We start from the raw sequence: 20,618 nt of genomic DNA on the forward strand, positions 1-20,618 counted from the left end.
ATTTTCTCAGGGACAAGTGAGACAGCTCCCAGGGTGGCAGGTTTTTTTTCTTTTAGTCAGGGAGGGTGATAATTGTTTCATACTGGTAGTGAGTAATTGAGTAAAAAAAAAAAAGCTGCTAAAAGCAGGAGATAATTAGGGGAAAATGGCACACATAACTGAACAGTGACAAACTGGCTCTTGTCTGAGACCAGTTAGCCACTAAAGTGATTAAATTCTTTCCTCTGTCACTAGAGCAAGAAGCAGTGGATCCAGGCTCTCCTAGAAAGGCGGGAGTGAGTACAGTGTCATCCCAAATGGGATCGTCCCTGTCTCTCCACTGAGAATGTGGGTGCCTTGGTGCTGAGCACCGGTGTGTGGGGAGTTCGCTGTCCTTTGATCTGGGATCTGTCACTGTCACTCACTGTTTCAAACACAAGAGTAGCAGAATGGTAGCGTGAACTACCAGTGTCCACTACCTGGATTCAGTGGTTATCAACAATGTGCCGAGTTTGTGGTCTGTGTCTCTGCCCCTTGGCGTTTTGTTTTCTGGCATTTTCTTTTTTTCTTTGTTTCTTCTTTTCCAAGTGAGAGGGGGGGAGATAGAGAGACAGACTTCCACATGTGCCCTGACCAGGATCCACTGGGCAATCCGCTGGGGCCGATGCTCTGCCCACCTGGGGCTGCTTGCAACCAAGCTATTTTTAATGCCTGAGGTAGAGGCTCCACAGAGCCATTCTCAGCGCTGGGGACTGATATGCGTGAAGCAATCAAGCCATGGTTGTGAGAGGGGAAGAGAGAGAGAGAGAGAGAGCGAGAGAAAAAAAGGGAGGGGGAGGGGTGGAGAGGCATATTGTTGCTTCTCCTGTGTGCCCTGACCGGGAATTGAACTTGGGACATCCACATGTGGGGACGATACTATACCATTGAGCCAGCTGGCCAGGGCCTTTATTCAGGCATTTTCAAGCCAATCCCAGGTCTGTATTGCTTCATCTGTTCATACTTCAGTGTGGGTTTCTAAATATGTGGGTATTTTTCTACATATATACCACGATCTTATCACACTTTACAAAAGTAGTAGTTATTACTTAATACTGTCTGAGAACTCCATATGTAGGATGCCTAATTGTCTTTTTTTTTTTTTTTTGTATTTTTCCGAAGTTGGAAACGAGGAGGCAGTCAGACAGACTCCCGCATGCGCCCGACCGGGATCCACCTTGCATGCCCACCAGGGGGCGATGCTCTGCCCATCTTGGGGCGTCGCTCTGCCGCAATCAGAGCCATTCTAGCGCCTGAGGCAGAGGCCACAGAGCCATCCTCAGCGCCCGGGCAAACTTTGCTCCAATGGAGCCTTGGCTGTGGGAGGGGAAGAGAGAGACAGAGAGGAAGGAGAGGGGGAGGGGTGGAGAAGCAGATGGGCGCTTCTCCTGTGTGCCCTGGCCGGGAATCAAACCCGGGACTCCTGCATGCCAGGCCGACGCTCTACCACTGAGCCAACCGGCCAGGGCACCTAATTGTCTTAAAACTGCTTTTTGAGACTGGTTTGTTCAAATCAAGACTTAAACCAGGCCCTCATATTGTGTTTGTTTATTTTGTCTCATGATTCTCTCCTGTTGAAAGCAGTGCCCCATTTTTTTCTCAGGAACTTGCCCTATTAGCTATCACTTTCTGGATTACTGTGTTTGCTTTTTTTTCTTTACTGATAGAGATAGGGACCGGGAGAGAGATGAGAAGCATTAGTCATAGTTGTGGCACCTTAGTTGTTCATTGATTGCTTTCTCATGTGTGCCTTGACCAGGGGGCTCCAACCATTTCAGCAACCCCTTGCTCAAGCCATTGACTTGCGCTCAAGTCAGCAACCTTGCGCTTTTAGTCAGTGACCATGGGGTCATGTTGATAATCCCACACTCAAGCCAGCGACCATTTGCTCCAGCTGGTGAGCCTGCGCTCAAGCCGGTGACCTTAGGGTTTTAAACCTGGGACCTCAGCATCCCAGGTTGATGCTCTATTCACTGTGCTACCTACCCCCAGTCCAGCTACTCTACTTGCTCCTTTTCGGATCATTGAGTTCCCCGCACCCACATTTTAGATCTGAAAATTTTCTCTAAAAGGCTTTCTTGGATTCAGGTCTAATTGCTTTTTTTTCTATTTAAAAATACTATCTTTTTCCCTGTTTTATTGAGGTATAATTGACAAAATTGTAATGATATATAAAGTGCACATCATGGTAATTTTACTATATGTGTACGTGGTGAAAAGATTCCCACCATCTAGTTAATAACACATGTATCATCTGATGTTTAAGTTCTACTCAGAGCAAATTTCAGTGATGCAATAGAGTGCTATAAACTGTAGTCTCATTGTTTTACATTAGATCACTACTTTCTAATTAACAAGCACTTGGTGGGTGGGGCTATGCTTGTCCCAGTGCAGTAGATCAAGGGCATCTCAATGCCTATTGGCCCTGACCTTCTCTGTGGGACTGTATTGTAGTGATGTGGGTGGTCATCCTGAACAGCTGTGGCATGAGGAAATTTTGCTTCAGTGCCTCATTGTAACTCTTGTATGGCATGTGCCCTTTCTCCTCACCATAGGTGGATGGCTTGTTCATTATTGGTTGGATGTACCTGCCGCCCCATGACCCTCATGTGGATGACCCAATGCGATTCAAGCCCTTGTTTAGAATTCACCTGATGGAGAGGAAGTCAGCCACGGTGGAGTGTATGTATGGCCACAGAGGGCCCCACAACGGCCACATCCAGGTGAGCGTGTACTCAGGGCTCCCTTAGATAACAGCCATGTGTAGGTGAGAGGCAAGGCCTCCTCTGTTCTTCCCAGTCCTGGTGCCGGCTGAATTTGCAATGGTGTTTCTAGCTACAAACCGGTGTTTATATAGATCAGGGGAAACAGGAGGAAACAGGGCTCTATTCTACTCCTCTGTATTATTTATGTTCTGGTGCTGTGATGTAACTCCCATAGAATCACTAGTTGGAACCCTTCAACTGATTCTGCATCCAGTTAAAGCTATTTGTTCTTTCTAACTATAATAGTGCTCTTATTTTTTCAAAAACTCTAACTATGAAATGATAGCCCCTTTGTTGTGCTCTTAGAATTTCCTGGAAAAGCACAAACTCTTGTCTCTTAGATGCACCGCTCCTCTGAGAAGAAAGTGTGTGCTCAAGGTGGCTCTGAGCTCCCTTCTCTGAACTGGTCATGATTTGTAGGCATAGTGGACTTCTGTCGTCGAGGGGGGTGTATCAGTGAGGAGGGGTCATTGTCTGGTGGAGATGCCATGATTGATTTGTTCCCCTCTCTCCTTTGTCATGAACGCTCAAGATTGTGAAGAAGGATGAGTTTTCCACCAAGTGCAATCAGACAGACCACCACAGGATGTCTGGTGGGAGGCAAGAGGTGAGCCTGTACCCGTTCTGTGCAAGAGGAGCAGACATGAGATTGAATGGTTGGACATAGTCACGTTGCCACCAAGTGGGCCCTCTCCCATGCTTCATCCTTACATTGTTGGTGCAGGAAATGTGTCTGCTTTTTGTCACAAACCGCCATAATGTGTACACAGCATAGGTTTTTGTTTCTCCATCAGCCCTCAGAATGAATGACCAAAAGGAAATAGTTTTCACTAGGTAGTTCTTCTTCACCCCTTCGTTGAGAGGGTCAGTGTACTGTGCAGGTTTCTTCTTGGAGGTGAGTTGCAGGGAGAACAGAGGGCTGTTCTTAGAGCCCTGCTTTCTCCCTGCAGGGGGACCTGGTGATTGAAATTTCAGACCGGGCAGCATGTGAATAAACCTGCATGTCAGCAATGCATGGGAGTCTCTTGGTGCTTCCTTTTGTTTGCAAGAGTAGTTTTTTTTGTTTGTTTGGTTTTTTCAATTAAAAAAAAATTTTTGTGTGACAGAGACAGAGAAAGACAGATAGGGACAGACAGATAGGAAAGGAGAGAGAAGAGAAGCAGCATCAATTCTTCGTTGCGGCACCTTAGTTGTTCATTGATTGCTTTCTCATATGTGCCTTGACCGGGATCTACAGCAGACCGAGTGACCCCTTGCTCAAGCCAGCGACCTTGGGCTCAAGCTGGTGAGCCTTGCTCAAACCAGATGAGCCCACGCTCAAGGTGGCGACCTCGGGGTTTTGAACCTGGGTCCTTTGCGTCCCAGTCTAATGCTTCATCCACTACGCCACTGCCTGGTCAGGCTACAAGAGTAGTTTTATCTTGTCATTCAGTTGTAGTTTATGAAAGCTCTTAAGTCATATTGCCATTTCAAAATATTGCCTTTTCTTAAGAAAAACTTGAACTTTTGTTTTTAAAGGTATTTTATTCATTTTAGAGAGAGATAAGAGGAAGAAAAACTTGAACTTTTATAATGGAGAACACTCATTACAGCTTCTGTGTATTTGTTGGGTATGCATTTCTCAGTCAGTTTTTGAGTCTCTGATGGCCCATACTAACTCATGATCCCCTTAGCATCCTTCCATGAAGGAACCAGTGAGTTGTCTTCCCCAGCCCTCCATGTGGGCTCCACCCTTCATCAGTACCAGAAACCAGCCCTGTGGGGTCATAAACTGCATCCACAGGGCTTGTCAACTTTCTTACTTGCTTGCCTGCAAACTCTAGTTCCGGGATTTCTGCCAGCTTTGTGCACCTTTGAAGGCCAATTCCAGGCTGTCCTGTGGCATGACCTTAGGCTGCAGGGTCCTTGGCCTGAGCCTCCTGGGTGCGTCCTGTGTGACCGACCCGTGTGGTCCTCACATTGCAGCTATGCTGTTTATATTCCGTGAACAGTAATGTAGCCCTCGGGCTACTGACCCCAGACTCTCCCTCCCCAGTGCGGACACATCCTAGCCTGTCTTAATGGATGATGGCCAAGGTCCAGCTGCCACCTTACTGCCCTGCCCCTGCCTGTCCAGGACCCCCAGCCAGAGGCTTCTGGAAACCTGGGGGGCTGCAGGGAGGAGCAGAGATGGGGAAGTAATCTCCCATTTACTAAAATGATGCCTTATCATCATCAAATATGAAGTCAGCAGAATCTGGAGGGCAAAAGTACTCATAGCCCCACCTAGGAGCTATCTCCAAGCCCATTCTCCAGGCTTTCTTTATGTTTTTTGGCATTTCTGATAGTGATTATAATCTAACTCTCAGTTGGATCTGGTTTTTTAAGCTTAATTGTTACTCCAGAGACATTTTCCAGTCTTACTAGAACCCTTCTCAAGATTTATTTTTGGTTCAGCATAGCAGTCCATCATCTTGCTCTGATGTGATCAGATGTAAACGTTCTCCTTCAGGTGGACATGGGGTTTGTGCTCAAATGCTCACGTTTCTCCTGCTACCCTGTTGACCACATGCTTGAGTGACTTAGCCTCTGGGAGCCTCAGTCCTTATCTGTAAAATGAGGCCATATAATTACCTGTGGATCCCATGTGATTTTGGAGGGTTGAAGAGGATAGCACACATGAATGACTTAGCCCCAGGCCTGGCTGGAGCCATCCAGGAGGATGCCAGTGTTATTACTGTCACCCTACTCTCTGAGCTCCATGCAAAATCCTTATCTGGATTTTGGGTCATACAGAAATGGAATTGCTGGGTAAAAGGCACTGAACATGTTCCAAATTCCTGTTATGTGTTATCAGATTGATGGTCCTTGTGTACAGCCCACCAGGGCCGGTGAGCCCTGCTTCCCATGCTTCTGTGGGCCCTAGTGTTGACCTTGGTGGAGGTAAGACCAGTTAGCATGTGGACTTTGGCTTAACTCTGATTCTGTTACTTACTAGCTGGATGACTTTGGAAATGTTTCTCTACTTTTATACGTCCCAAACTTCTGTAGAACAAGAAAAGCGTTAGCACTCATCTCATAGGCCATTGTGCAGATCAAGACAATGATTATATAGTAGCACATGGTGAGGCAGCCCTGGATAAATATTAGTGATTCTTGTCTTGTATGTTCTAGGCCCCTGTGTTTTTCCTAATGTATATATACCTTGTAAGATTATTTTATAGTAAACATGTATTTCAAAGTTCTTTGTTCTGAGTAATCGGGTCTAGGTGGTATTCCTGATGACTTTGACCTTTTCATGCAAAGTAAATAATATGACTATTCACAATCCATCTTCATGGCATTTAGCTCAGGTCTGATTATTCACCATGGCAACATTAAAATCCTTGTTCATTACATTTTCCATTTTTATCTGTTATTTATGTATTTCATTTTTTATTTATTTATTTATTTTATTTATTTTTTATTTTTTATTTTTTTTATTTATTCATTTTTTAGAGAGGAGAGAGAGAGGGAGAGAGAGACAGAGAGAGAGAAGGGGGGAGGAGCTGGAAGCATCAACTCCCATATGTGCCTTGACCAGGCAAGCCCAGGGTTTCGAACCGGCGACCTCAGCATTTCCAGGTCGTCGCCTTATCCACTGCACCACCACAGGTCAGGCTATGTATTTCATTTTTAAGGGCCTTCTATGAGTTGAGCCATTTAAGTGGAAAGTTTTGACTGGTGAAGTATAATTTGTCAAAAACTTCTTTTATGGTTATTGTTTTCTGTATCCTATAAAACTGCCTATCCTCAGGTGACAGAGAATCTCTTTCTCTGCAATTTGGTAGCATCACATATTTAGGTCTGTGACCCATCTTGAATTACATTTTGTGTATGGTGTGAGGTAGGGTTTGTGGTTCTTTTTCTTTATATGGATGTTCAGGTGTTTGAGTACCACTTGAGATATTTGTTAGTCCTTATGTTTATACCACCATCTTGCTTACTGTAGCTTTATAGTAAGTCCCTTCACAAGACTACTCTTCAGCTTAGCTCTATCACTAGATTGCTTTCAGTGATTAGGTTCTTTTCATTTCCATGTGAATTTCAGAATCAGCTTGTCAGTTTCTACAAACAGGCTAGCCTGGTGGGATTATGACTGACATCCAATCTGTAGGTCAGTTTGTAGACAGTTGCTGGCTTAATGCTGAGTCTTCCAGTGCACACAGACCTCCGATTATTATTAGGCCTCTTTACTTTATTTCAGTTGTCTCAGGGATTTCAGAAGGAGATCTTGCACATATTTTTAATATTTATTCCCGAGTCCTGTGGTCTTGTTTAGGCTATTGATTTAAATTTTTTATTTTACAATTTTGTGCTGTTAGTATATAAAAATTTAGTTACTTTTTATATATTGACTTTGTAATTCTAATACTTGTTTTGTAGTAATATTTTTTTTTTTGCCTGATTTTGGGCAGTAACATATTAAAGCAATTGACAGATGGTAGATCTCTTGTTGTTTGGGTAAATTGGTTTCGCTTCTGGTTATAGCTCTAATTCTAGATAATCATTAAAAATACTATGTTGAGTAAGGAACTCAGTTCTGTGGATTAAGTTAAATGTGAAGAATCAAGGAATTAAGCACTAAATATCCTTCACATTGTTTGATTTCATTTTCATAATGAGTTTTATTGCTTTGGAGACTCAGTGTTTATACAAGCTCCCTTTTGGCACGTATACCAGCCGCCGCCTCTTTCATGGGTAGGCATGAAGTGAGGCTCATGTGGCTGTTCCCTGGGAGCTCTGGACAGGGACTGTGGCCCCAGCTTCACCCAAAGGGACCCCATGTCCCTGATGCATCACCTGAAGTCTGGGCTCATGTACTCTGAAAGCAAGGATCAGAACCCCTCATTTTTCACTGGTAGCAAGCCCTGTCTTCATCTGTCCACCCAGGTGAATTCCTTTGTCCTACTGTGCCCATAGCCTCACCCACAAACATAAACATGCTGCGTTGTCCACTCAGTTACACACCAGTGAGCAGCCTCTCCACACCCCTGGTGGTTTTCATGACCTGTATTCTCTTGGAAGGAATTCCGAACATGGCTGAGGGAAGAGTGGGGACGGACGCTGGAGGACATTTTCCACGAGCACATGCAGGAACTCATCCTGATGAAGTTCATCTACACCAGTCAGTACGAGTGAGTGCAGCCCCGCCGGGGTGCCATGGACACAGTCCCTCTCTGTGGGTCCTAGGAGTGCAGTCTCTCTGTGGGAGTGTTGGGAATTCTGTGCCTCCCTCTCGGGTACTGTGAGCATAGTCCCCTCCCTGCCTCTCCGCCTGCCCCGTATGTTTTCCGTCTTCTATCATCCAGCAGCAGGATGCTCTAGTGGGCCTAGTATGTGCGCCTGGTCCTCGGTGTTGTTTCCCACACCGGCCCAGAGGGCTGACTGTCTCAGCCTCTCTGTCTCTGAGCCCTGGTGCTGTCGCTGTTTAGCCCCTTTGCCATGTCCCCTGTGTAATCTTGGATTCCTGTCACAGGGTGGCAGAGCAGGAGTGGCTTTCCCTTCCCTCTGCTGAGATCTCCACTCCAGTTGCCTCAGGGTACCTGGTAGAGACACATGAGCCCCTGTAAAGCATTGTTGGAATCACATGTGTGAGGGTGCCATTCACATGTGGGTGGGGTGAGCATGGCTCAGGAACATGGATTCCCTGCTCCCCACTGGCCTCACCATGCTGGTCTGCTTGCCTTGCCTGTCCCCCTGTGGTGGGGCGTGGAGGTATGGGCTCCACAGCTGACGGCCGTGCTGCTCTGCCCTGCTCTCACGCCAACTGCTCTCCCATAGCAACTGCCTGACCTACCGACGCATCTACCTCCCGCCCAGCCACCCTGATGACCTCATCAGGCCAGGCCTCTTCAAAGGCACCTATGGCAGCCACGGCCTAGAGATTGTCATGCTCAGCTTCCATGGGGAACAAGCCAGGGCCACGAAGATCACGGTGAGTCCTGGGTTCACCCGGCAGTTCTAGGTTTGCATGGACTTGTCAGGCTGGTCACGGAGCAGCATGAGTCAGGCTGTGCCCTGGTCCTCAGCATGGCCTGGACCCGCGGCACTGCTTCACCAGGGGGCTGGTTGGGAATGCAGATCCTCAGGCCCAGCCGGATGTGCTCAGCCAGGATCTCAGAATTTTGAGCACTTCTGCTTTACCACACAGCCCTTTCCTGGATGCACACTGAGGTACTGGGGAAGCTGAGCAAACACTGATGCCCTTGCCGCGCCCTACAGATTCTGATTTAATGGGGGGTGAGGAGGGGGGGTGCTCCCAGTTACCCCCACAGCCTCCACATTGGGGACCCCCTGAGGTAGCACACAGGCCCCACTGCCTGTCCTCACCTCAGCAGATTGCAAAAGCAGTTGGAGGATTGTTGAGCTGAGTAGGCCCTGTGTTCCCCACTTCGGGGACCTCCATTGCCATCGTGCTCACCTGCCATTTGCACAGTTGTTGGGGTGAGTTTCTGGGATATGCACTAAAGCATCCTGAAGAAGCAGCATCACTTCCTAGTCCTCACAAAGCATTGCTTTTGAACTGTGTTTGCCAGGTCCCTCTGCTTTTGGGAAAGCTCCTGGTGAACGAGAGCCTGGAATCAGGGCCACGTCCTTGGCAAAGTGGGGCTCTCCTGCGGGGATTTTGGTGTGTTCCTGGGACTCGTGCAGAACTGCAGAACCTGGAGATCTGTTGGGGTTCAGGCTTAGGAGCTCGTGTGTCCCAGGCAGACCAATCTTGGCTGGCCTCTTTGGCCTGCTGCCTGCTACCTGCTACCTGACCCTGGGAGGGGATGAAGTTCTCTAAGCCCTAGTCTCTTCAACTGTCACATGGGCTAGTTCCTCTGAGTGCAAATGAGCCACTGTGCCGGGTGCCAGCGGACCCTTAGCAGGTCACCAGTAGGTGCTATTTTTTTGTCCTCAGAGATCCCTTCACAGATGGGGCTAGGTACTAATACACACACACACACACACACACACTAAGTGAAAGGGTAGATTGGGTGGGGAAACAGAAACATCAGTTTGTGGCTCCACTTATTTTTGCACTCATTGGTTTATTCTTGCATATGCCGTCATTGGGATGGGAGCCACAACCTTGGCATATCTAGATGACGATCTAACCAGCTGAGAAGTCTGGCAAGGGCCAGGTGCTAATATTATGTGGGTTTCTAAAATATTGTTACTTAAGAGGTTGCTGCAAAGTCAGTAGGAATGCTGGAGTGAGCTCATCTGGCCAGGGGTGGGATCTAAGCTGGAACACATTTCTGCTGGTCTCCGAACTCGACTGACTGCTGCCCACTTGCTCCACAGGGTGACCCCAACATCCCTGCTGGGCAGCAGACGGTAGAGATCTACCTCATGCACCGCATCCACCTGCCTGATGCTGAGAACCTCCGCAACTTCAACGAGCTCTCTCGCATTGTCCTGGAGGTTCGCGAGCAGGTGCGCCAGGACCAGCAGCAGCAAGAAGACAGGGCTGGAGACAGCGAGGGCCACGAGCAGCACAGCCCCCAAGAGGCTCAGCAGAGCGCTGCCCAGCCCAGGGACCCTGAGGACAAAGTGGCCACAGCTTCGGAGGAGCAGCCTGCCCAGTTCCTTCTGCCTGTGGGCGTGAGCTCAAGGAACGAGGACTATCCCCGAACCTACAGGATGTGGTAAGGACACGAGGGTGGGCGAAGTCCAGGCTCTGACCGGCCAGCTTGGCTTGCTGGACCGGAAAAGGAGCCTCTGATGACCTGGTCCAAGCCATAGCTCATACCTGAACAGGCTACACTTTTCCCTGGGCTGTACAGTGAGTTGTCACACCCCCTTGCGGAGCCTCAGACTGGGTTTATTAGAACTGCCAGGCACGGAGACTCCTCCCAGAATGCCTTGCGTCACATAGTAATTAAGGTAAAAGGGAGAGGAGGCAGGACGTCAGGCAGCACGGAAGCAGACAGTGAGGGGGGGACTCTCCCCTGGCTGCCTCTCCAAGGAAGCCAGCTTGGAGTTGGCCTGCATGTCCTTGCAGGTAAGGCCGGCCATGGGTTCTCCATCCTTCTAATGAAGGTAGTTCTGAAGTCAGTCCATTATTTCTTCCTGTAGTTCTTCCTTTTTTCTTTCCCCCTCTTTCCCTCCTTCCTTCCCTTGTTTCTGTTATTTTTGTCACTCTTCTGCCACTTTGGGCCAGCGCTCATTGGCCACCAGAGTGAAGCCCAGGCCAGACAACATGTGGAAGGGGCTGGCATGGCCCCTCCCTCCCTGTGGAGGTCAGGATCCCTGGTCTTGGGATAAGACCTCCCCCGCTCCCGGCAGCAAGGTCTTGCCTGACTTGCGGTTTTTACAGTTTTGCAGTTTTCTGCTGGGCCTTTGCTTTCAGCCACTCAGGCCAGTCCCTGCTGGATTACTTACGAGACCCTGGCCCTGTCCCCTACATTTTTTGGCTAATAAGTTTCACTAAATGAATAAAAGATAAAATTTAGGTCCTCAGTTGTACTGGCCACATTCCAAGTGCTCAGCAGCCCACGTGGCTGATGGCTAGCGTATCGGACATGCAGGACAAGAATATTCCATCACAGAAAGTTCTCCTATACCATTCCTTTAGAGGACATTTTGGGGAAATAATCTATCTTCTGGCATGACAGCCGACTCTCTTCACCTTTCTCAAGTTATCTATAAAGGTTTGTCTCCCTTTACCTGTGGGCCGACTGCTGTCTCATGTGCCTGTAGTGGTGTGAGCAGTTATTTACGTATAGATGGGCTGACAGGGCGGGCAGCACGCTGAGCTCCATGAGGGGGATCTAGGTGTCTGTGTGGGCTGAGTGGAAAATACTTATTACATTTTCTTCTTGTTATACATGATGGTAACAGTTACTGAATTTGTGTTTTCCAGAGGAAGACATACAACTAATATTACAATATAATTTCACCTGATGTGAATTCTTTTTCAAGATTTTATTTACTGATTTTACAGAGAGAGAGGAGAGAGAGACAGTTGGGGGAATGAGAAGTATCAACTCATAGTTGCTTCACTTTAGTTGTTCACTGCTTGCTTGTCACATGTGCCATAACTGGGCAAGCCCAGGGTTTCAAACTGGCAACCTCAGCATTCAGGTCAGCAGTCTATCCACTGCGCCACCTCAGGACAAGCAACTGATATTTCTGTAAAGTTTGTAAAAAAAAATTTTTTTTGAGAGAGAGGGGGGCACAGATAGAAGATAGGGACAGATAAGAAGGGAGATGAGAAGCATCAATTCTTTGTTGCAGCACCTTTGTTCATTGATTGCTTTCTCATATGTGCCATAACCAGGGGTGACAGCCGAGCCAGTAACCTCTTGCTCAAGTCAGCAATCTTGGCCTTCAAGCCAGCAACCTTTGAGCTCAAGCCAGCAACCTCAGGGTTTCAAACCTGGGTCCTCTGCATCCCAGGCCGATGCTCTATCCACTGTGCCACCGCCTGGTCAGGCAAAGTTTTTTTTTTTGTTGTTTTTGTTTTTTTTTTTTTGTATTTTTCCGAAGCTGGAAACGGGGAGAGACAGTCAGACAGACTCCCGCATGCGCCCGACCGGGATCCACCCGGCACGCCCACCAGGGGCAACGCTCTGCCCACCAAGGGGCGATGCTCTGCCCCTCCGGGGCATCGCTCTGTCGCGACCAGAGCCACTCTAGCGCCTGGGGCAGAGGCCAAGGAGCCATCCCCAGCGCCCAGGCCATCTTTGCTCCAATGGAGCCTCGCTGCAGGAGGGGAAGAGAGAGACAGAGAGGAAGGAGAGGGGGAGGGGTGGAGAAGCAGATGGGCGCCTCTCCTGTGTGCCCTGCCGGGAATCAAACCCGGGACCCCTGCACGCCAGGCCAACGCTCTACCACTGAGCCAACCAGCCAGGGCCAGGCAAAGTTTTTAAATACAGTGTGTCCGTAAAGTCATGGTGCACTTTTGACTGGTCACAGGAAAGCAACAAAAAACGATAGAAATGTGAAATCTGCACCAAATAAAAGGAAAACCCTCCCAGTTTCTGTAGGATGATGTGGCAGCATGTGCGCATGCGCAGATGATGATGTAACACCATGTATACAGTGGAGCAGCCCACGGCCATGGCATCGAGATATGGATGGTACAGAGGAAAGTTCAGTGTGTTCTGTGGCTCGCTAAATTCAAATTCATGACCAAAGTGCAACGTTAATATCAGCATGTTTATAACGAAGTGCCACCACATAGGAATAACATTACTCGGTGGGATAAGCAGTTGAAGGAAACCGGCAGTTTGGTAGAGAAACCCCGTTCTGGAAGGCCATCAGTCAGTGACGAGTCTGTAGAGGCTATACGGGATAGCTACCTAAGGAGCCCTAAAAAATCTGTGCATGAGCCCACATCGAACTGCACTGAATAGGTATGAAACTGGGAGAGTTTTCCTTTTATTTGGTGCAGATTTCACATTTCTATCACCTTTTGTTGCTTTCCTGTGACCGGTCTAAAGTGCACCATAACTTGACGGACACACTGTAATGTGTAGTTGACATGCAATATAATATTAGCTTCATGTGTATAGGATAGTCATTTGACATTGTATTTCTTACACTGTAATCACAATAAGTCTGGTAACCATATGTTACCATACAGAGTTAATAAGATAATGTTAACTATATTGTGCTGTATATTACATCTCTGTTTGAAAGGCCATAAAAGAAAAATCTCTGTTATCCCTGTAAAACTTGACCCTTCCTAGTAGCTCAGTAGCTCATGGCCAGCAAGAGTCCATTAGCAGCTCACCAGCATGCTGGGGCTCGCCAGTCAGGAAGCTCCAGTCCAGCCCCTGGCAGAACCGCAGGATGGTCCTCCACCCCCATGCTGAATACCAGGCTCGATGGCTTTGGAGGGACTGCTCTGATCCTTCCCTGTCTGCTATGTGTCTGCGAGGCCTTCCCACAGCACCTGTGCAGGAGACATTTGCTGTGCGTTCCCTAAGTTCATTAGGCATTCCTTTGCTTCCCCGTGGGGGTGGTGCTTTTTACCCCATCCAAGAAACTCTCTGAACCACAGGCTGCTTTCCCAATCCCCTCCAGCAGAGCCTTAGCACAGTGGGGGAAGGTGGGGGTCTTGGGTGCCATTTTACGAGCTTGGAGATTCAGGCCAGCTTCTGACTTCTTCTCATCCATCAGCAGCACCAAGTTCTTTGCAAGAAAGACAAATATATTTCAGGCTGATGTTGATCTCAAAACTTGGCCATATGGGTATTTGAAGGTTCTACCTTCTGAGTTAATGTCAGTTGCATGCCAATATGTCTTTGTTGATTATATTAGAATTGTTCATATGATGACATAACTACTTAAGGAATTAAGGTTTTTGTTACCTGGGCCTGCATTATGAAGACATATGCTTTGGGACTGAGTCATGAGGTGGGGCTGCCTGAGGTCCCCTTCCTTTAGTTGGGTGAGTTGGTAGAGATCAGTGGTTAGTGGGTGAGCCCTACCATCTGGGATTAGCCCAAGACACCCACTCTCTGTACATGAACAGTCATCTGCCCACACACCCAGAGCCCCACCCACCCGTCTTGTATGATGGCTTAGGGTGCTGTACATTAGAGTTGTGCAGCGGCCCTATGGGGACAAGGGCTGTCTGTGGGTCTTTGTCTGTGGGATTCTTAGCTTGTTGCTGGCAAATAGCAAAAGTGTCTTGAATGGAATGAAGGGTGTTTCAGAACCCTCCAGGATGACACAGCGTGTGACCCAGGACAGTACAGTGCCTCAAAGCCCCCTCACTCTTCTCTCTTGTGCTTTCCCTCTTTCTTTGTTCAGTTTCTATGGTACGGGCCTCATTGCTGGCCATGGCTTCACCAGCCCCGAGCGCACCCCCGGGGTCTTCATCCTGTTCGACGAGGACCGCTTCGGGTTCATCTGGCTGGAGCTGAAATCCTTCAGTCTATACAGCAGAGTCCGGGCCACCTTCCGCAATGCAGACGCACCGTCTCCACAGGCCTTTGAGGAGATGCTCAAGAACATTCAGTCCCTGACCTCCTGACGGCCCCCTTCCCTGCAGTGGGGACAGCTCTGGACACCCTCAAGGTGGGAGGAGCAGCAGCATGCACTTTGGAGATTTGACCTCCTGACCAGAAAACCCACCTTCCTATAGGCATCTTGGTCCAGCCACCCAAGGCACTTTGTATAGAACGTGCAACATATACCTGCACCTTTGTCAGTAGCTGATGGAAAGCTGAGCTGAGCATGCCTTATACAAAAAATAGAAGAGAGAAAAAAACCAGAACTGATTTAGGGGATGGGCTGCCAGACATGTAGATAGTGGGATTGGAGAAATGGAGTTTGTCTTTGGACCACTGATGATTTTCTCTGGAAAACAAAATCCTCCTTCGGGGAAGTTCATGACATAATCTCTTGATTTAAGGCATCCAGTGTTGGGGTGCCGGCTCCACCGTCCCTCTGTAGGAAGCAAGTGAGAGTGGCCATGGCCTGTGAGGGCGTTGGCGAGGTGACCTGTGCAGCCTGGGCAGGTAGAGAGGGGCAGTGTTTGTGGAAAGAGCCCCAGGAAGTCAGGGAGTGTCAGTCTCAGGACCCAGAACTGAATTCCCATATCTCTTTTTTGTTTGTTGGTTGATTTGCTTCTTTTATTTTCCCCGGAGCTTTTGAGCATTAGCTTACTGTTCTCCAATGGCAGCATTCATCAATAAAATATTTCTTCATTACAATTCTTGGTATTTAGTGTTTGGCTTTGCTTGCACCAGATGGTAAACTCAGTTCTATAACACACAGAAGTCATTTGTATGATTTTTTTGTCTTGTGAACATATATGTTGAAGGACTAGACTCAATTCATAACCCCACTGCTGCCTGTGAATTGGTCAGAGCTTGAATATAGTACTTTTTTTTTTTTTTTTTTTTTTTCATTTTTCTGAAGCTTGGAAACAGGGAGAGACAGACAGACTCCCACATGCGCCCGACCAGGATCCACCCGGCACGCCCACCAGGGGCGACGCTCTGCCCACCAGGGGGCGATGCTCTGCCCATCCTGGGCGTCGCCATGTTGCGACCAGAGCCACTCTAGCGCCTGAGGCAGAGGCCACAGAGCCATCCCCAGCGCCCGGGCCATCTTTGCTCCAATGGAGCCTTGGCTGCGGGAGGGGAAGAGAGAGACAGAGAGGAAAGCGCGGCGGAGGGGTGGAGAAGCAAATGGGCGCTTCTCCTGTGTGCCCTGGCCGGGAATCGAACCCGGGTCCTCCGCACGCTAGGCCGACGCTCTACCGCTGAGCCAACCGGCCAGGGCTGAATATAGTACTTTTGATGGACATTTGTTTCTGAAAAACCCACTGGGCTGCCTGCTGCTCAGAACCCAATATCTGAGTGACAAGTGTTGGGTGGAAAGGAGACATTGCTCTATTCAGGAAGTAGGTAACCTGTCACGCCAGTGGGCTAAGCTAAAGACCATCTCCCTTGTTTTGTTTTATTGGTTTTTGTGTTTGTTTTTTGTATTTTTCTGAAGTTGGAAATGGGGAGGCAGTCAGACAGACTCCTGCATGCGCCCGACCGGAATCCACCCGGCATGCCCACCAGGGGGCGATGCTCTGCCCACCAGGGGGCAATGCTCTGCCCATCTGGGGCATTGCTCTGCCGCAATCAGAGCCATTCTAGCGCCTGAGGCAGAGGCCACAGAGCCATCCTCAGTGCCCGGGCCAACTTTGCTCCAATGGAGCCTTGGCTGCGGGAGGGGAAGAGAGAGACAGAGGAAGGAGAGGGGGAGGGGTGGAGAAGCAGATGGGCGCTTCTCCTGTGTGCCCTGGCCGGGAATCAAACCCAGGACTCCTGCACGCCAGGCTGACGCTCTACCACTGAGCCAACCGGCCAGGGCCTGTTTTATTGTTTTTTGTTGTCCTTTTGTTTCTTTTTTTCATCTTGCCTTTTTTTGTGAATTCCCATTTCTCTACTGACTGATTTGGATTTTGGACCAAAGCATTTCACTGCTGTCTTAGAGTCTTAGACAGGGAAACAGGGCTGGTGAGGCCTTGAGCAGCTGGAAGACCCTGTGAACACCAGCTCTGGTCCAGGTGTCTGGGCAGCATCCTTGTGCTTGCCCTGGTCTCTCTCCAGCTTTAGAACCTTCCCTGTAGCCAGTTCCAGTTGGTATTTGTGCCCCCCCAACACAGCACACACGCACGCACACACATACACACACATACACACTCTGACGCTGGAACCCCAAACTGCAGTCCACACGAGGACTATGTAGTCCCCTCATGGGCAAGAGGGCAGGGTTTTAGGAAAGTTGCACTGTATGGATCAGGAAGCATTTTGAAGACCAGAACCCTCCTGCATGGAGACCAGAGCGCTGACCCTTCTAGAGACATGCCTGTGTTAAGTTAGTATCTGCATTTGGGGACCCTTCCCTCTGAGATCCTTGCTGATCTCAGTGTCTCCTGAACCTGTGCTGGCCTCCAAGAGTGTTTTCAGCTCTGCAGCCCGCAGAGGGCCGGCTCCACACAGCTGCCCCGGGCTGTGCTTCACGGAGGGCAGGGTGGAGTCTGTTCCCTCTCTGTTGCTTTTCCTTGTTTGGTTGATTGCACTGAGCACTCACACTGGGTGTGAGGAACCCTAGGGAAGGCAGCAGCTTTGCGGTGTCTTCATGTACACAACAACCTGAGCTGCCTGTGGAATGTGCCCTCTGTCTTCTCAGTTAATTTCTCCCTGACTGGCCTTGTATCATTTAATTTTTAAATTAAAAAAATCCCCACTGTTTCAGCTTCAGTTCGCCTGGCAACTTTGACCTTTTGCCTCCCAGTATTGTAGAATCATCAAGGTCTGGGACACAACCTCTAAATGGCAACTGGTCCTGCCAGGAGGTTCTGTGGAGACCCAGGAGAGGCAAGGGAAGAAGGTAAGGCCCCTCCTGGGCAGCCGGGTTTCAGCTGCCTGGCACCCACCGTCAGCGGAGCCTCATCAGAGATGCATGGTCACGACTCACCTTCCTTATACTTCTAAAAGGTCCTGCAGGAAGTTGAGGCATGGTCCCAGTTTCCACGACTTTTTCAGGACTGAGCCTAAAAGTGTCGCTACTCCTATCTTGCAGTATGACTTTCTCTCTTGTGCCAAGTATGGCCAGCCCTGAATCGTGCTTTCTACTTATGGCCATGAAGCTTTGAGGGGAATGAAAATGGAGAACTGGGCATGCAGGCTGTCAGTTCTACCATGTTTAAATAAAATCAAGAAAATGCCTATTTTACCCAGAGTTTGCGGTTTGCCCTAACGGACTCCATCCTCCTGAGAGCCTCACCTAACTACTGTAAAGCACACACAGATTGAAGATGAGCAATTCTGATTAGAAACCAATCTCAAATCTGAATCATTTAGGCTGCCTCTGGTATTTGGGTCTATACGTGATTTTTTTTTTTTTTTTAAAGAATTTATTTATTGATTTGAAAGAGAGGAGAGAGAGAAAGGGGGAGAAGCAGGAAGCATCAACTCATAGTAGTTTCACATATGTGCCTTGACCAAGTAAGCCCCGGGTTTGAAACCGCCAACCTTAGCATTCCAGGTCAGCACTTTATCCACTGCATCAACACAGTTCAGACAGCCGGTTTCCACTAATAATGACTAAAATCACGCTGGGCTGTGTGCTGTTGACCTGTTTCTGGTGTATGGTGAGGCCCCAGGGTCTGTGGGATCTGTCCATCTGGCAGTGGCCCGCAGTGACGCCAGGCAGGGCCAGCAGCTTATTGTCTGGAGTATGTGTTGTTTTCCCACTCTGATGTGCCCTCAGCCAGCTCCTGGTTTCCAGTTCAGCAGGGGAATATGCAGACACCCAGCACCAGGTAGCTTCCCTTGGTCAAGGTCAGGAAGCTCTTCAGGAGAACTTCCTGCATGAATTAATTTCCAGTGAATTCAGTGGGCCTGAATGACTCCTTGTTGGGACCCACAATGCCCATGTGGTGCTTGCTTTGGGGAAAGAGGCAGGTGGACCTAGGAGAGTCCTTATACATTTTCCAGTCGTTGGCACCGCCTTCACTTGCCACCTTGCTGCTGTGAGGTGGAGTAAGGTAAGCCTGTTTGTTGTGTGGGTTGGAAGAAACAGCTTCATCTCTGCACACCTGGGCATGCTCTGCTCTCTGCTACTCAACCGAAGAGGATGTGATTGGAGATTTCGACACAAGTCCTTGGAAATTTTCTGCATTGGGGCTTAATGCTCATTGCATGAGACTTGCAAATGAACCTTTTATTTTTCAGCTACATAACATGGGCCTGGCCATATATCCAGTTGTATCTGCCCTTCCAGTTCAGATTTCCTAGTGTCTACTGCTGAGTGTGAACAGGTTTGGAGGCCACCTGGCAGTGGGAGAGTTTCCAGCTGTTACCTGAAGAAGCTGGAGCACCTGCTGCCCATTGCTAGGGAGCCAATACACAGAGACGAGGGCAGAAGTGAATACAAGTGTCTTTAATTGAATTGCCAGCAAATCCGAGAAGGCAGAGGGCTTCGGACGCAAAGTCTGCCTTTATATCCTCAGTTTGCAGGCTTCTTTTATAGGGTGATCAGGGCTAGGTAGGGGTGGGAGAGGAATGTGGTTACATGTCCTTTCTCAGGTCCGGATCCTATCCTTTTTTAGGCCTTGGCATGTTCACTGTCTTTGGAGATAAGGTTACTGGCTTTGTTACTTTTCTCAAGGAGTTGGATTGGGTCCTAGTCCTCCGTGGTCAGGGCTGTGGACACCTGTGTTTGATCGCCAGTTTGGGCATCAGGCTCACTGTGGCTGGTATTCACTGCCACAGCCTCCCTGCTCCTTTCCTCCTGTGTCCTTCTGTCCCAAGAGCAGGCAGTTTAGGACCAGGCAAGTTCTGGCCAGTGTGGAGGGCAGGGAGCACACACAGTAGTCTGATTAGCTAGATGCAGGCGGGCCTCCCTCCCTGCTTCATGCAGAACTAGCTCAGGCTTTCTCTTTTAAGGAGAACTTAGAGTTGACAGCTGTTGACAGAGACTGCTGGAGGAAAAGTGGGGGGAATGTCCTCCAGAAGGCTGCTGTGGGGGTTCTGGTAAGGGTTGATACGGCTTGACCCCTGGGAAGTGACAGGACTCTGGGTGACGAGTGGTGGAATGCTGGACTGGGTTGGGGGGGATGAGAGTGGAGAGCTGATGCCACTCTTGCCTTTCTGTGCCACTGGCCCAAATGTGGTCTCAGGGGACCTGACTGCTAGTGGCTCAGTCCTAAAGCCTACCTCACATAGCTACCATGACCATTCAGTGGACCATATGTTCAGGGCAGCTGCCTTTCCAACCTGGGATCCAAAGCAATGGTGGAATTCACAGGCCACCCTTGTTCAGACAGTGTCTGCTGAGCACCTTGTGGACTGGGCCAGGAGGCAGGCGAGGACCTAGACCCATTCCTGTCCTCTCCTCAGGTTCCTTCCAGGATTCAGGGTGGAGTCAGAGGCTGGCTGAGCCTGGTGGATGGCCCTCACCACCATGGAGCTTCTCTCTGTCCCCAGTGTCCCATGGCTGTATTGGAAAGCAAGCTTTCATTGGGCACCATAGGCAAATGAGATGCTTCTCAGAACCCCTCCTTCTCCTAGAGGGTGCTTGGTGATCTCAGGGAAAGCACTAGGATGTGAGTCCTTGGTGTGGAGGGATGGGTATGGGTGGGTGGGTGGGGGTGATGGTGACTGAAGCATTTGAAAATGAACATATTCTCAAGCCTGGCTGTCTGGCTTGGGCTGTGCCTGTTTCACAGCACTCTGATGACAACAAGAGGAGGAGGGTGGATTTCATGTCCCCCAGAAGATGGTAGGAGGATACAGTGAAGGAGGTGAGAAGGGAGACCAAGAGACTGAAGCTACACAGCTCACTGAAGAGAGAGTAATATAATGT

The 20,618-nt window shown here is 49.0% G+C and overlaps 1 protein-coding gene across 4 annotated transcripts in view; it reads left to right on the forward strand.

Moving 5' to 3' along the window:
• FBXO31 (F-box protein 31) overlaps positions 1 to 15,460 on the forward strand; it is a 47,515-nt gene extending 32,055 nt beyond the window's left edge. For all 4 annotated transcript variants that reach the window (XM_066349148.1, XM_066349149.1, XM_066349151.1 and 1 more), the window contains 6 exons: positions 2,574 to 2,741; positions 3,316 to 3,390; positions 7,830 to 7,939; positions 8,586 to 8,739; positions 10,095 to 10,438; positions 14,556 to 15,460. In XM_066349148.1, coding sequence (XP_066205245.1) covers positions 2,574 to 2,741; positions 3,316 to 3,390; positions 7,830 to 7,939; positions 8,586 to 8,739; positions 10,095 to 10,438; positions 14,556 to 14,778 — 1,074 coding nt within the window. In that variant the 3' untranslated portion in view covers positions 14,779 to 15,460. The remainder of the gene's footprint in view (positions 1 to 2,573; positions 2,742 to 3,315; positions 3,391 to 7,829; positions 7,940 to 8,585; positions 8,740 to 10,094; positions 10,439 to 14,555) is intronic.
• Positions 15,461 to 20,618: the final 5,158 nt, after the last annotated feature.

The sequence above is a fragment of the Saccopteryx leptura genome, chromosome 9, assembly GCF_036850995.1.
Source record: "Saccopteryx leptura isolate mSacLep1 chromosome 9, mSacLep1_pri_phased_curated, whole genome shotgun sequence".
NCBI classification, from domain to species: domain Eukaryota; kingdom Metazoa; phylum Chordata; class Mammalia; order Chiroptera; family Emballonuridae; genus Saccopteryx; species Saccopteryx leptura.